Source organism: Centruroides sculpturatus, unplaced genomic scaffold (assembly GCF_000671375.1).
Source record: "Centruroides sculpturatus isolate CEXI.00-Female unplaced genomic scaffold, Cexi_2.0 scaffold482, whole genome shotgun sequence".
NCBI lineage: Eukaryota > Metazoa > Arthropoda > Arachnida > Scorpiones > Buthidae > Centruroides > Centruroides sculpturatus.
Genome location: NW_019384808.1, coordinates 269,397 through 285,406, shown reverse-complemented (window position 1 = coordinate 285,406; position 16,010 = coordinate 269,397). Strand labels below are relative to the sequence as shown.

The following is a 16,010-nucleotide window of genomic DNA, read 5'->3' as shown; positions in this document are numbered from 1 at the left end:
TCCGGTCGCATTTGATTTAATTCCTTCATTAAACTGGACAGTCTTTTGACTAAGATAAAACAAGCAAGAATGAAAATTAGAAGCATTGAAAAGATACACCCAACAAAATAAATGATAATTACAGAAAAACACATAGTACAGTACCACGCTTCTAAATCACTTGTCTTATGCTCATTGTATGATGATACTTGTCTTATCACCATTGAAGACACATTTAAGATTATCAGAACGACAAAGAATCTGAAAACAAAGAACCATAACAAAGGCAATTCAACTTTCTTAGCCAATTTCGATTCTTCTTTGTATGTGCTTTTCATAAGATGTATTTTAACCTGGTTTCTTTTTAGTATTGAATGTTGAAACGCTATGTATAAATTTCTAATAAATAATAGCAAAGCTGAATGCGTCGCACATTCTTCTCCTATGTTAAATCCTCTTTGGCATATGATGTTTCCGTAAAATAAGAGTAAAATTAAATAAAATACTGAACATCACAGATTTACATCTACTAGACTTTCATAAAGTTCTAATCTAAAATCTATATGGCAGGTGTAATATAATCTATATCATATAATCTATGTAGTTGATGTTTTGTTGATTTCTCAGTATTACTACGCACTCACAATTTTGAACAAAATCAATTCCAAATGGTTTTCTGACGCAAGTAATTAGATAAAAATTATATGAAGCACAGCGGTCACACCGTGTCCATATTGAGACAACATTTTGTTTGTGATTGTAAAGTTTTGATAACTTTATAAAACGTTTATTAAACGTTGAAAAGAATATACTGTATTCATCTTGTATCGACTTAGAAATAAAACGCATTATTTGTCAGGAAAATCTCGTCACCTTATCATGGCGAGATTACAAATTGTTGACAAAATGATTAGAGTAGGTAAGATTCTCCGCAGTTTGACCTTGATCGATAATATGGAAAAATTCAGCATCGACAAAATTACCCTTTCGACTTATGATTACCACCCCTCCCATCAGCTTGCCCCTGAGGTTTACTTCGAAGAACCAGATGATCATTCCATGTTTAGGATTTACACCGACGGTTCCAAGATGGGTGAGGATGTGGGTGCCACTTTTGTAGTTTACTCCGACTTAGGCCGCGAGCATCACAACGCTTGCTTCCGTCTAAGTAAACACTGTTCACAGGCGGAAACTTTAGCTATTTATATCAGCTTAATTCACATTAGGCGTAGGAAGGTCAACAGACACTACTTACACTATCGCATTTATTCTGACAATAGAGTAGCTTTACACAGGATTGCGAAGTTTGATAGCCGCTTAAAACTCGTACATCTCATACACCACATTCTCAGACTCTTAGAAAACAACATTAGAATAGATTTCAAATGGATCCCGGGTCATGCGCGGGTTCTCGGCAACGAGACCGCTGACCATCTTGCCGAACAAGCTGCAAAGTCTTCAGTCACTAGTACTTTCAGTTACATTCCTGTCTCGTACCAACCATGTCAAAGAGCAAATCTTCATTCTCTGGCAAGACAGCTGGGACCATGACACTACTGGTAGGCTCACCTACACTTTTATTCCCAAGGTGTTGAGACTACTGCGATTCTTCGCCATTTTTATTCTAGTTACATCCTCACTCAGCTACTTACAGGACACGGCAACTTTAACCAATATTTGCATAGATTTAACCTTGGGGACAATCCACAATACGATTGTTTTATTCAGGAAAACCAAACACCGCTTCACATATTTTTTTACTGCAATAGTACAATCACATTAGGAATAGTTTAATGAGAGCCTTGCTTTGCCTTGCAACCCGCACCAACTCATTCACACGCGTACAATGTTCCATCATCTACTGGCATTCATATCCCTTAGTGGGACTCTTCAAAGCACTCACTCCGGGAAACGGATGGCAATTAGCATTGCCTTGCTTTGTTTCAACTGTCGGTATATAGCTGCCTGTCATCTTTGTATTTTAATTCTTATTTTCTGCTCTCTTTTCTAGTCTAAATTCGTTTAGTCCTAGTTGTAGGTTATATTAGGGACTCAGCTTGGATTTCGGTTAGGTTATGATAGGTTAGGTAAAACTGGATAAGGGTTTGTTAGATTTGATGCTCTGGTTAGGTTTGTCCAAGGTTATGGTAGGTTAGTTTAGCTGGTGAATAAGTTAACGTTTAAAAATAAATATATAAATAAATAAAGATAAGAATTTTGGAGTCTTGCTCGTTTCTGTCTGTGGATCCGTTTGTCTCGTCTAGTTTGTCGTTGTGTTCGTTTGTTTTTCGCTCTGTCTGTCTATCTGTAAAATAGTACATATGTATGCCGTTCATAAGAATTTTATCTTTCTCTAATATCTATTTCCTCTCCCTCCTTCTTACCCTTCAATTTCCCTTACTCTCTTTTCTGGAGGCTAAACACCTTGCGTACGGCCGATGTCTTTTTTATATGTATTCATCTTGTATAAAAAGGTGTATTTTTTCAATTTTAGAAATAAGTCAGAATGAAAATGCTATCGTATACTTTTTATGCAAATAAGTGATGATATGATCTTGTAGTAAATGTAAAAACTATAGAAATTTAAAATTCGTTTTACATTTACTGTTTTGCAAATGAGTCGTGAAAAATCTATTGTATTTCATCTTACGTCTTTCTTTTCTAGTAGTCAGAACATTAAACTACACAGCATTTATTTGATCGCCTACGTTACCGTATATTAAAATCTAAGACAGCCTATTGGTTAAATTAGATTAAATTCGTTGTACAGTCGATCGCCTATAATTACGGTCCCTATAATTACGATTCCTATAAAACTACGAAGAAATTGTGACCGGTATCCGTAAAAAACAGTAAAAAACCCCCTATAATTACCTCAAACGTCATCGGGCAGCCGAACTACTTTCCCGCCGTCCGTAGCGCCAACTACGGAAAGATTTCTATCGTCTGGACAGTATTATATAAAGTATATATAAATTAGGTACTGTACATATAATTATATATTAATTATATATAAATTAGGTACTGTATATATAATTATATATTAACTTATTGTAACTTTGTTATAATTAAATATATAATTTCCGCCGTCTAGCGTGGCGCCACGCTACGGAGATTTTTACGCTAACTATCGTCTGTCAGTATGTAAATTAGGTACCGTAAGTCTAATACAGTACTGTAATTTTATACATTTCTTGTGAAAGAAACATTTCTTATTCAACGGCGATTAAAATTATTTATATTAATGATGTCTCCGAAGTTCTACGAAGTTTTCACAGAAAAATAAGTTGTTAGAAATCGGCCGCTCTTTGCTGAGCTGTTCCGCGACGAAAACAATGTTGAGCAATGGCGATGTCGAATGGTGACACTCGGTAAGTAATCCTACAATTTTTTGTTTATAGCGTAGTTTATACGGATTATTCCCAAAAAAAATATACGTATTTTGGAAATGTTGAGTCGGATTACTCTAGAATCGATTAATTTTATGGAAGAAAATCTTTCAAACAGCCGTAGTCCGTAAACTTGACACGTGTCGGGTTGTGATTGTAAGGATTCGTAAGAAATCGGATTCCTAAAGAATGGAACGTATCTATATCTTATAGGGGGATCGACTGTACTGTTCGAATACAGTTGATTCGTTATACTGTTATATAAAATGTAAAATGCAGTTTGTCAGCAAATAATTGGCAGGTTAATTAGTAAACTAAATAAAATTATTTGAACAATAAAAGTAGGAAATAAGTTCATTGCTTTATAAACATTAAAATGATTTCGTTAATTAAAGTAAAAGATTGCATATAGTTGTATGGATAACATACTTAAACACTGGTACTTCCTCTTTAATAATAGATTTTCGTTCGTGAATGTTTCTCGGGTCTGTTTACCTGTCTAATACTTAATTAAATAGAGTATTGATTTCCATAAAACATTCTCTTGTAAGGCGCAATGAATTTGACCTATCACTTAATTGTTGTGTTAGTTCTTTCCTATTTTAAAATAGTTCCAATTTATAAAAATACATTTAGTATATAAATATTATGATACATTAAGTTCAATCTATACAATAGTAATATGAAAAAATGTCAAAAAATGTTTCTAACTTCAATACATGATACTATTACTTTTTTTTTACTTGTCATGAAAAATCAATTTACACAATTTGAAACTAAAATGCTATTTAATTTTCTATAAAATTGTTGTTTTGTAAGACAGAACACGTGTATGATTTACGATAAACAATTAAATATTACATATATTTTATTGAATTGTTCTATTCTATTGAATTGAGAATTTAATCTGCTAAATAAAACAGTTATGTTTCATTTAGCAGATACCGGCCTTTCAGGGAAAATTTTTGAATTAAAATAACACGATTTCTGGTTTCGACGACCACAAATTTCTGTACAGTTGATCGGGGCAATCTTCCTCTAATATTTCCACATCTGGTCTCGTCTTTCATCTATCTCACTCCGTTCTCGATATTAAGGAAAGAGTGGCAGACGGACGACAATGGGAATTTGTACATCTATAATTTTTTTCAAATTGCAGCCGAATTATTCAAAAGAGCTGAATGTTCCAAACGAATCCTTATATTTATTCCTATAAGTTAAACATTACTAATATTAATATATGTTTCCAGCGAAACAACGTTACAACTTAAGATCGAATGCAATATTGTTGGCCACATACACGAGTGTAGAATAATGCGGATTTGTACGTAAGCTTGTGAGGCTCACCATTTTTCTCCTCAAATTTTGCTGTTATTGTATATATAAAAATTCATATATATTCGTAAATTGTTATTTACGTTATCTCTATAATTTTAATCACTTTATTTTAATCTTTTAGTTGATAATACATTCTCATTATTCAGTTGAAGTCTGGTTGTGTAGAAAGCAATTATTAACTACAAGAGAGGACGCCCATTGCACCCACATCGCGGTGTTGTATATAAATGCTACACCGAGATTGTTTGTATATCTACCAACGTTGTAAAGGCATTTTGCCTATTTTTCTGATTTAATGAATTTTTTCCTCATTTTTAATAATATCGATTTAAAATAATTTGGAAAAACAAATTGGAACATAAGAATTATCCATTAATTGTTACAAATCTCACAACATGCGAAGGAAAAGACGAAGGTTATGACCGTCGTTTATCCCTTTTTCGATGGTGTTTGATGACCAATGACATGGATGCGCATCATTCTTCTTTGAGAAGAGAGAGGGAGGACTGCTAAATTACTAATCACGCTTTTTACAGATTACTTCAACTCCTTTCGGAATAAAAGCATCATTGGTCAAAAACGATGAATAAACCAAAGAAATGACTAAATCGAAAAACTGACGGACTGACTGACGAACTGAACTGACTATCCGGATAGGAGTCGACCAATTAACAATTTAGCAACGGACAGAGATTTGGACTTAGAGGACGGAGCAATCCAGAGAGAGACAGGGAAAGTGATTGTATGGCGGATCTAGTGAAAAACAGAGTGAAGGGCCGAGTAAAGAAAAAAGAACACGAAAAAGTGAAGAGAACAGAGAGAGACAGCGAAGAAAAAAGAAAAAACAACGCTTTCTTTGGTACGTTTTTTCGCTCAATTCGGACACGCCTCCTGCTAGGACACCCCAAACCATTTATAGATAGAAGTAGGCTAACTTCCTAAAACAGATTTTTTAAGGTTTCGTTTAACTATGATAAACTTACTTTTTTATTTGTACAGTACTTATCTTTGATTTACCTTCCTGAGAGGCTCATTCCTGGAGTTCAGAGTGGCGCTTACCATCCAGCGTTAAATGTCTTTTTTTTATTAGTCTAACCCGGAGGTGTGTACGATAAAAAAACCACGTGGCAGGACCCTACCTTATACTTGTATAATATAATTTTATCACGGTCCCCGAACCCCAATACAATGCAATAGACATAATAAATCAAAACATGAAATGTCTTTTAAATTTAATATTGAAATTTTTCAAGTTATTAATTACACGAATTTAAGTAATCACCGTTATTTAATAAATGAAGTATTTCTATTCATATGATTTGAACCTTCAATTTCAGTTAGCTAATTTCCTGTGTATTCACTCTTTTGTGTAAAATTTTTTAAACAAGAAGGGATAAGATCCAAAAGACTGAGTATTACTGGCAGTATAACAAGACTATGAAACGAAGCGAATATAACCATTAATGTTATAATTTTAAAAACTACAACGAACGATTCTGATGGACCAAATGATAACACTGAAACACTCAATAAAGTAGATATACAAGCTTGTGTTACTGGATACCCAGCAGCATATAAACAATTCTTGATTTTCTCGTTCGGTGTTTTCTTTCCGCAACTGACAAATGCGAAAGCCATATGAACTGTATAATCTACACAAAATCCCGTACTCATCACTAACGTTAATAAAGTAGTAGTATTCACAGTTGCGTTCCATAAAGATATGTATCCAATCAATCCAATCTGAACAGACGCAATAGTGATGGCAACAGACAAAAGAAACAATACGTTCGTAGTGAATAAAAGAAACACTACAATTACTACCGCGGCCGCAGAACAGACAGCTTTTATACAGTTTGAAAGAATATTAATATACAATTCATAATAGATAAATCTAAAATTGTATGCAATAATTTCAAATTTGCTGTTGGAGGCAATTTTTCTTACATTTTCAAAGAAATATTTTTCGTCAATTCGAGATTCCTCATCCAAACTTGAAACGAGAAATCTGGATGCAGTAATTTTATCACCTTCTTCGTTGAAGACAACATCATTTTTAAACCTGTTTGCCACTTTAACTTTTAAGAAAATATCTTGAAATGCATTCAAAAAGTCTTCGGAATCATTCAGATTGTAACCAGAAAGCGAAAACTTCGCGACTGGAGATTTAGTAAATGCCAGAAATTCTCTCAGCCAACTTTCTGTGGTCGACGAATCCGATATAAATGAAGCAGACTCGAAACTTTGCAGGAGATCTTCTATGCCATCTTGAACAGTGACATTGGAATAGTCTAATGTCTGGTTAATGACTATTTGCACTTGATGACTATAATTAAAAAAATATTTATATTCTAGGCTTAGATATTCAGTTGCGTAAGAAGAGTAAGGATAGAGTTTACTAAAATCATCTCCTTCTCGAATGAATTTCATACAGTATACTGCAACAGCTACATAAATTATAAACAAGATGATTACAATAAGTTTGCTAATTGATTTTCCAAGAATTTCGCCTAAAACATTACTGAAGAATACCATGAAAACATTTTCTTTGTTATTCTGTTTTGATATCACTTGTAGTCGGTTTTTAAGTTTTAGATGAGTGCGATTGATCGGCCAGCAAAAAGCGGAATGCAGCTTATTCTTCTCTCTGTATCCATCGAGAGCCATTAGTCCTCCGAAAAACAATAACTGATAAATATAGTCAAAGACTATTGCTAGAACTGAATATGTACACATTATTTGGATACATTTGTATGGTGTTACAAATCCAACGCAGAATGCAAGAAAGTTGGTCAGAGAGGTAATCGTGATAGACACTGCAGCTTCGGCATAAGCGTCTTTCATTCTGTCGGGTACAGAAGCGTTAACGTCAGTTCTTCTCCACGCTGCTATCAATATAAATGCATCGTCCACACCAATACCTGAAATATTCACAAAATTATTAAATTAAAATTCTAAATATTTTTACATAAAGTCTATTTTATAAGTTTCAAACGATAAATTTATCACTATTTAAAGTTTTAGCGAAAAATCTTTAGATGTTAAATGAACTTTCAGACAAAGCAATATAATGGCAATGCACGTTTTCATCATAAAAGTGTTAATACTGAAAACAAAGAAAAACGTTTAATTTATGTGATAATTCGTGTTAAAGCTATGTTTCATGTGTAATTGAGTGTAGTATACAGTACAATTGAGTTTTGGCATTAAGAAGAAAGAAAAGTTTATTTCGCATAAGGACATGTGTTGAAGCTATGTTTAGAGAATATAAGTTGACAGAATTATAAAATATTCTTTTTATTTGTTATGTGATAATTTTGGTGAAACGCTCACTTCTTTTGAAGCTGTTTTATAAAAATAATGATCATATTGCAACTGTACATTTAATATTAAACCATGAAACAAGTTACACGTGTGGAGCAAATATCAAAATGTAGAAATACACAATATGCTTATTTTACAGTGTAGCGGACATATTTGCACACCGCGAGTAGCGACTCCTGGAGTACTATTTACAGATTCTGACTCGTTCTCTCGTTTATATCAACTCACTTATTATGACACTTGCGTTACATGGCATGCAATTGTTTTTTGCTTATAAGAAATTTGTAATTTTGTGACTGTGATCTTTTTACAAACATTTAGTGTTTAACAAATATAGAAAATATACCTACATATAGAAAATATACCTATCTTGAAACTACATAAATGTAGTTTCAAGATATTTCCTTACGTTCAAAAGTGATCGACAATTTTTGATGTAGTGAAGTACGAGCTAAAGCTATTTTTAAATAGTAAAATCAATCTCTAGAAGTTATAGTTTATTTCCAAGTTATTCCGAGTCATGTTTTTACGTTAATGTATTCATAAATGAATACATATTAGAACATACTTAAATTGATGGTACTTTTTTCTTTGTTCGTATTATGGAGCATGAAAGTAGACATTGCGTATTTAGGAAGTTTTCCGTTATAAAATTATTTTAATTTTATTACCCGATCGCAAACGAATAGCTTAATTAACTATGACTAGAATGGACTTTGTTACTTTTTCGAGGCAAACGGACTTCAATAAAATCAAAAATTAAGTATACGTTATGAATTCATATTTTCTAAAAGTAAATAGCTATTCCTGAGTGTCTATTGAGTGTTTTTAATCGCCAAGTATCTATTTTTACGTCTAAATTTAATTAAAATATTTGTATCAACATAATTTGGCAAATAATTTTGCTACGTTACTCGTTTTTCTAAATTCCTAGGCTTTCAGATTAACCTTTCTTAAATATATTTCAAAGAATTCATATGTATTTATAGTCACCTTCTCAATTTTTGGCTTTTATTCAGTGAATATAATTTTTATAAAACAAATGTATACGTTATAAAAACTAGACAGTTCCAGATCTCATTACTTATTACCAATGGTAGAACCAATTTGTGCATTTATTGAGTACTTTTAACCGTTGTTACTACTAAGACATTTCAAATGTTTACATCTGTTACATCTGTATAGCTCTAAGACCGACCATATTCTTACTTCATGAAATGCATAAAGTGACAATATGATTTTCCCGTTACTTTTAAAGATATGGCATGCAAGTACTGTACCTGCATATCGGATGGTATATACAAGAATTTGGATAGCAAATATTCACTGGTAAGAAATTAATTACTATACTTTTTCAATCGCTTGACGACCAAGTTCTATCAATCTGAATACATCTTATTTCTTCGTGTCCGAGACACTGATGAAGTGTGTTTTTTAAAAGTATGTTGTAAACTTGGTAGCTTGCAAAGTTATTAACAGGCTGTGTAAGAGAATCATTACAAAGCAGTACAGTGACAGGTTAAATACACTATTTATCGCATTGAGGTTTTGATCATTAAAATGAGCAATTGCTCCAGCATGGCTACGATTTCTGTACTGTGTGAATGTATCGCAGAAATTTAAATTGTTTGCTGCTCGAAAACGTTATAGTGAGAATTTTTGATACTAACGTATTACCGTATTGTTTACGGCATGTTGAAAACATCACACAACACAGGGTTTTGTTCTTTTGGCAGCTGAATATTTCTATAGGTAGCGTTGAATAGAAATAATTTAAATACGATCATCTCAATATGTAAAGTTATCAGGAAAAAAACTTTGCAATATAAGAATAATTTTTTTAAATATCTGATATTCATTATTTATATCGAATTTCATTAACACATGCCTGAAATCAGAAAGAAGATTATTACATTAATTGATGCGTAATCTATTCTGCAGTAACACAGTAGACCAAATGCTGCGACAGTTGCTAAGAATGGCGATACGCAACCGGCAATACCCAACCACGGTTTGCTACTGAGTGAATCCTTTGACAAGCAAGAGACTGCTGAAAATACCAGCATAATTGGAGCAATAATCAAAATAAGAGGCAATCCACTTTCACCAATCCGGTTAATTTCATTATTAACAGAATGACTGAACATTTTAGATATTTTAATATTGTTCAAATGAGTATCTGATAATGTTTGTAAGCACATCTGTTCCCATTTCAGTGCCATTTGTTTTTTCTCTTCCGTGGTATGGTCCAATCCATAAACAAATCTAATTGCAAAAGAATCTCGAATCATGTTTTTCTCATTTAAAGTTACTCCTCCGAATTCAAAAGCAGACAATATTAATGTGTTCTGGGAGATGTCACCCGGATATCTGTAATAAATTTGTAAAATTGTTTTTAAAATATTAAATGAAAAATGTATAATAACTCTGATGTTCAATGAAAATATAATTTAAAGTTATAAATATACATGTTCTTTGATATTTAGATTATTTTCTTACTGATAAGACTTACCGTAATACGTAGATATTAGTACATAGTTGCATATAGTTCTGTACGATATTAATTAAGGATCGAATGCCCAGTTTTGAATACGAGAATTCTTGTCTTATATTCAAAATCATAAAATATTGAAGTTAATTGACTGTAAAAATTATTCTTTGATAAATATAATCAAGACGTAAGTCATTCAAGTAAGACATGCAATGTTATCGATGCAATGATTTTTAGAGTTACTCTCATTACACTAAAACACTCATGTTTTTGTATGTGTTTGTTCTACTGTAGGGTTGAATGTAAAAAAAAGTTATTTATTGTTATATAAATAGAGTAAATATTAGCTGAGGGCATAAATGGAATATCTAGTACAGACGATATGTAATATAACAAGAATATATTAATGTGAAAGTGTGGATTATAAAATAAAAAAACATCTGGCAACAACAGAACAGAAGCTTCAAGATCTGGCAACACTGCAACAGAAGTTTCGAGAAAGTGAAGAAGGAAGGACCACGTGTTAACGACAGAAATCAAAAGGCGAGAAAAGAAACTTTGCATTAATAATGAAATTTAACGTTGGTTAGAAAATTATATCTTAATAATAAATTAAATAAAAAAATGTATACAGTATATGTATTTACTTCAATATTAATAACGTTTATTATACGATTTTTGTATTTTTTAATACGGAATACTGTTTTTCTAATATAGTTTTCCACACTCCACGATATATGAACCCACGAGTGATAGAGGTAAAACCATGAACATGAATTCATCCCTGGCCAATAGTTTGTCACTCGAAATTTACAGCCAGAAATCAACATACAAATTTTCGCTATGCTAATAAATACGAGTATAATGAAGAAGATATTAAGTCTTAAACGTAGTAACTCAACTATAGATACAAATCTAATATATATACTTTGACGTTAGTGCATTAATAACTGTATTCACCATTACGTAAAAATTGCTGTAGGTCACTTGAATTACGTGAACGCAATATTAAGAAATTTCTACAAAGCAAATTATTTATACAGGAAACAAACCGATTATCATCAACCATTCTATATACAAGTCATTGATCCCACTGTTTGTATATGTGTCATCTGTTACGAAATGCCTAGAACGCCCTTTAGGGAGTATCCCGGGCTATTAGTATTTTAGAACGAATACAGTGTTCATTTTAGACAGTTTAAAATTGCAAAATTCCATAAGAAATATAAAAACTTACTTGATGTTATGTATGGCTTTCTTGATATTATTTGTTTTTCCTTGCAGAGTCAAAGCAAAATTTTCATGGCATTTATTTCTCTCCGTCTTACAACACAAATCCGAGTAACGTAGGAATGTGTTATTCCAAATGATAGTGACGTTTCTTATAATTTCGTCTAGTTTTATGACTTCTTCAATTATTGATTCCTTCAATACAGATGTTCCGTTTTTAGGAGTAACAATTACTACTGCGGCTGCATCTAATCTTGATATTCTTCTGTAATCACATTGTGACATGTTAACTGGAAAAATCGATTCAATAGCTGCTCTGTCAATCCTGCTTCTTGCATTGGATGGAATATAAAGATATTCTACATCCTTCTGTAGTGGAATATTTAACAGTCCGGTTCCTAAAACGAGTGACATTATAAAGAAAGCTGCAACGTATATTTGAGGATAGTATCCTATATGATATCCAATTCGAGATAATGCTATAGAGACAATCCTTCTTATATTTTTATGCTCCACTTTCATTCTAAAATCGTAAAATAAGTAATAAAAATTTTTCATGAAATCGATCTCTATATAAAAAAAAAATTCTTTCCTGAAATTAATAATACTATAAAATAAATAGTGACGTAACGACTTACAATGGTTATTAAACGTTGATGCTTGATAAAGACGATATAAATATATTGTATTAAAACACGTTATTAGTTTGAAAATATGTGTATTTAAGAAGCTTTTTTTAAAGATTTTGTTAAATATTAATAATCAGATAACCAAATGTAGACTGCATTATTCTCTAGTGCATTATTGTGATTTATGATTTCAAAAAAGATGATACTAACTAAATTATCGTTATTTCATGTATATATATACATAATACACATATAAATGAAATTCAAATCAAATTGTAATTTCTGTTGTTAACAAAGTAAGCATCAATAAAAAAATTGATTTTAGTTAATGAAATGTAATAAAATAAATAAAATTGAATTAAATATATTTACTTACGTTTTTCGTTTTAATATTAAACCATAAATTCAGATAAATTTGTTCTACTTTCAATCTGTTCAGTTCACTGAACGTCTTAAGTTAAACGTCATACACGTCTTCAGATAAGATGTAATCAAAAGTTTAAAGGTTTAAAGTTTAATATGTTGTTTATGTTGGTGTATAAATTTTTAAAAGCCAATCGTTTTCACCGTATTCGAAAATCGTAAAATTAAATTTGTATAATCAAAAATGAAAACTACTGGATGTCAATGTAACAGTGACATCTGGCATCAATTGTAATAAGTTTTCTTCAACTAATTCTGTCAAAGTTGAAATACAGGCGACATAATAATGAATGAAGACTCTTGGATACACTGCTTATGACAAATTCACGAAATTTGGTTTGGGTTTTTATGGTGGAAAACCAACTTCATACGAGAGCGATTTACTACAGAGTGCATCCCACGAAAACTTATGTTCATCTGGTTGTATTCAGGTATTGGAAATACGAAGAAAACCTGAAAACTGCACGTAGTTAGCTTGTTGTTCAGGAGAAAATTCGCGCTGAAATACCAGTAATCAGTAGTTTTATTCTGTCGATCGGTGGCGAGCAAAAATTTCGGGAAAAGTCTTAGTATAATTAGATTCAGGTAAAACCTTGTTGACCGTTACTATAGGTACATTTCTGAAGTACTTTCAACTTTTATTGTGAATCGGATAAACATTGCTGCAAATTGTGTGCTTTGTCAGTGAATAGAAAATGATATGAAAAAAACAGCTCAGATAGATATTAACGAAAGATTGTACACAATTTTTCATTCTGCGGACAAACATAAAATTAAAACGTACGTTTTAAAGTTGTTATTGTTATTTTGATTTCAAAGAAACAAGACAATATGATATGTGTTTATATTCTAAATCACGGCGATGTCAACGTGAAGAAATGTAAAAATAATTAAAAATTAACAAGAGCGATCACAATTCGATTAAGATACAAATGAAAACGATGCATTACCAACTTTTACTGTCTTTTTATTACAAGAAATACATATACTTCTTTATGTTTAAAATTTATATACATAATAAGTTGTATATAATACCTATAGCAAATATGTAGTAATACATGATGTAATTTTTTTGCATATTCTAATCGTAGTCAACGAGTACATAACTCTATCGATACCGGATAAGTAATACATAATATTAGAGCTCCATCAGTATATATATTTTTATTTTATTTCATTGCAGAACAAACTGACATTGATAAGTCAATTATACATCAGTTTCGTTTATTTTACGCTTACGAATGTATTCATGAATTAGATTAACAACTATTATACAAATTTAGTTTAGAAAACAATTTTTTTGAATTGTTTTCTAATCTTAACATTGCTTATTATCAAAAATGTTAACCTTATAAATTCCCCAATTTGTTTTTCAAATTTATCACTATCAGATTGTATTTTCCTTCATTTAAATATTAGAAACTTTTTAATGTCAAGACGAGAAAGAAAATGGTTTTGGATCAAAGTAAATAATAGTATAAAAAATGCGATAAAATGGGGAAGCAAACACAACATTCGAAATATACGGCAAGTATTTTATGAGTTGTCTCGGCCTGAACTTTTCACTAATTAGTTTCAAAAAATATGTAGATAGAAAATAAAAATGTTTCGAACTTAACCATATGTTTGTTTTCACATAAATTTAAAGCTGTTTTAACAACTGAAATAAATGTTATGAATTATATATCATTGAATTTATATAGCCTATAGAGCAAAATTGTAATTTAGCACTATAATTATTCGTAACTCGTTAACGAAATATTTAAAAAACCTTAAGGAAATTTAAAAAACTAAAATTATATCTAAGAATAACGTAAACGTAAAACTGCACAACATACAAATTAAAAATGTCGGCAAATTTAACATAAATTTTGTTTACACACGTAAGTGAAAGATATTCTGATTTATTCTGTTCACATTCAATGAAAAATATGTACTCAAATAACAGTACTCTGGTGTCTTTCAATCTGACGCAATTCAGTACATACGACATACAGAAGTATCAAATATTCTTAAAACTAGAAATTGACATTTTTCATATTTTTTTAACATAGATGTAAATAATCAGCATTATTCAATATTGTTAGGATTCAAACCTTCAATTTTATTTTGTTCATTTTCTGTGTATTCAATTTTTTGTGTAGAACTTTTTAAACAAGAAGGGATAAGATCCAAAACACTCAGTATTACTGGCAATATAACAAGACTATGAAACGAAGCGAATATAACCATTAATGTTATAATTTTAAAAACTACAACGAACGATTCTGATGGACCAAATGATAACACTGAAACACTCAATAAAGTAGATAAACAAGCTTGTGTTACTGGATACCCAGCAGCATATAAACAATTCTTGATTTTCTCGTTCGGGGTTTTCTTTCTGCAACTGACAAATGCGAAAGCCATATGAACCGTATAATCTACACAAAATCCCGTACTCATCACTAACGTTAATAAAGTGGTAGTATTCACAGTTGAGTTCCATAAAGATATGTATCCAATCAATCCAATCTGAATAGAAGCAATAGTGACGGCAACAGACAAAAGAAACAATACGTTCGGAGTAAATAAAAGAAACACTACAATTACTACCGCGGCCGCAGAACAGACAGCTTTTATACAGTTTGAAAGAATATTAATATACAATTCATAATAGATAAATCTAAAATTGTATGCAATAATTTCAAATTTGCTGTTGGAGGCAATTTTTCTTACATTTTCAAAGAAAAACTTTTCATCGATTCGAGTTTTTTCGTCATAACTCGAAACGAGATATCTGGATGCAATGATTTTATCACCTTCTTCGTTAAAGACAACATCATTTATAAACCTATTTGCCATTTTAACTTTTAAGAAAATATTTTTAAATGCCTTCAGAAAGTCTTCGGAATCATTCAGATTGTAACCAGAAAGCGAAAACTTCGCGACTGGAGATTTAGTAAATGCCAGAAATTCTCTCAGCCAACTTTCTGTGGTCGACGAATCCGATATAAATGAAGCAGACTCGAAACTTTGCAGGAGATCTTCTATGCCATCTTGAACAGTGACATTGGAATAGTCTAATGTCTGGTTAATGACTATTTGCACTTGATGACTATAATTAAAAAAATATTTGTATTCTAGGTTTAGATATTCAGTTGCGTAAGAAGAGTAAGGATAGAGTTTACTAAAATCATCTCCTTCTCGAATGAATTTCATACAGTA

The 16,010-nt window shown here is 31.3% G+C and overlaps 4 protein-coding genes across 4 annotated transcripts; 1 reads left to right on the top strand and 3 right to left on the bottom strand.

Annotated features, from left to right (window-relative positions):
• The first annotated feature begins 858 nt into the window (after positions 1-858).
• Positions 859-1,530, top strand: LOC111629749. Its single transcript, XM_023373654.1, has one exon. It carries the CDS (start codon positions 859-861, stop codon positions 1,528-1,530), a length of 672 nt encoding a protein of 223 aa, XP_023229422.1.
• A 4,493-nt stretch (positions 1,531-6,023) lies between these two features.
• On the bottom strand, positions 6,024-10,337 carry LOC111629739 (patched domain-containing protein 3-like). The gene is made up of 2 exons (XM_023373642.1): positions 9,919-10,337; positions 6,024-7,627 (listed from the first exon to the last, which is right to left on the bottom strand). The coding sequence occupies exons 1-2, from the start codon at positions 10,319-10,321 to the stop codon at positions 6,048-6,050; spliced, it is 1,983 nt and encodes a 660-aa protein (XP_023229410.1). The 5' UTR covers positions 10,322-10,337; the 3' UTR covers positions 6,024-6,047.
• A 1,417-nt stretch (positions 10,338-11,754) lies between these two features.
• Positions 11,755-12,273, bottom strand: LOC111629748. Its single transcript, XM_023373653.1, has one exon. The coding sequence runs from the start codon at positions 12,271-12,273 to the stop codon at positions 11,755-11,757; it is 519 nt and encodes a 172-aa protein (XP_023229421.1).
• Positions 12,274-13,772: 1,499 nt separating this feature from the next.
• LOC111629746 (patched domain-containing protein 3-like) lies at positions 13,773-16,004 on the bottom strand. The gene has a single exon (XM_023373652.1). The coding sequence runs from the start codon at positions 16,002-16,004 to the stop codon at positions 14,874-14,876; it is 1,131 nt and encodes a 376-aa protein (XP_023229420.1). The 3' UTR covers positions 13,773-14,873.
• Between the last annotated feature and the right edge of the window lie 6 nt (positions 16,005-16,010).

Excerpts from the sequence above, each read along its gene's own strand:
- LOC111629749 (XM_023373654.1), top strand. The coding sequence starts at position 859 with ATGGCGAGATTACAAATTGTTGACAAAATGATTAGAGTAGGTAAGATT.
- LOC111629739 (XM_023373642.1), bottom strand. The coding sequence starts at position 10,321 with ATGATTCGAGATTCTTTTGCAATTAGATTTGTTTATGGATTGGACCAT. Across the intron at positions 7,628-9,918 it reads AATCTTCTTTCTGATTTCAG|GTATTGGTGTGGACGATGCA; the intron begins GCATGTGTTAAT and ends TGAATATTTCAG.
- LOC111629748 (XM_023373653.1), bottom strand. The coding sequence starts at position 12,273 with ATGAAAGTGGAGCATAAAAATATAAGAAGGATTGTCTCTATAGCATTA.
- LOC111629746 (XM_023373652.1), bottom strand. The coding sequence starts at position 16,004 with ATGAAATTCATTCGAGAAGGAGATGATTTTAGTAAACTCTATCCTTAC.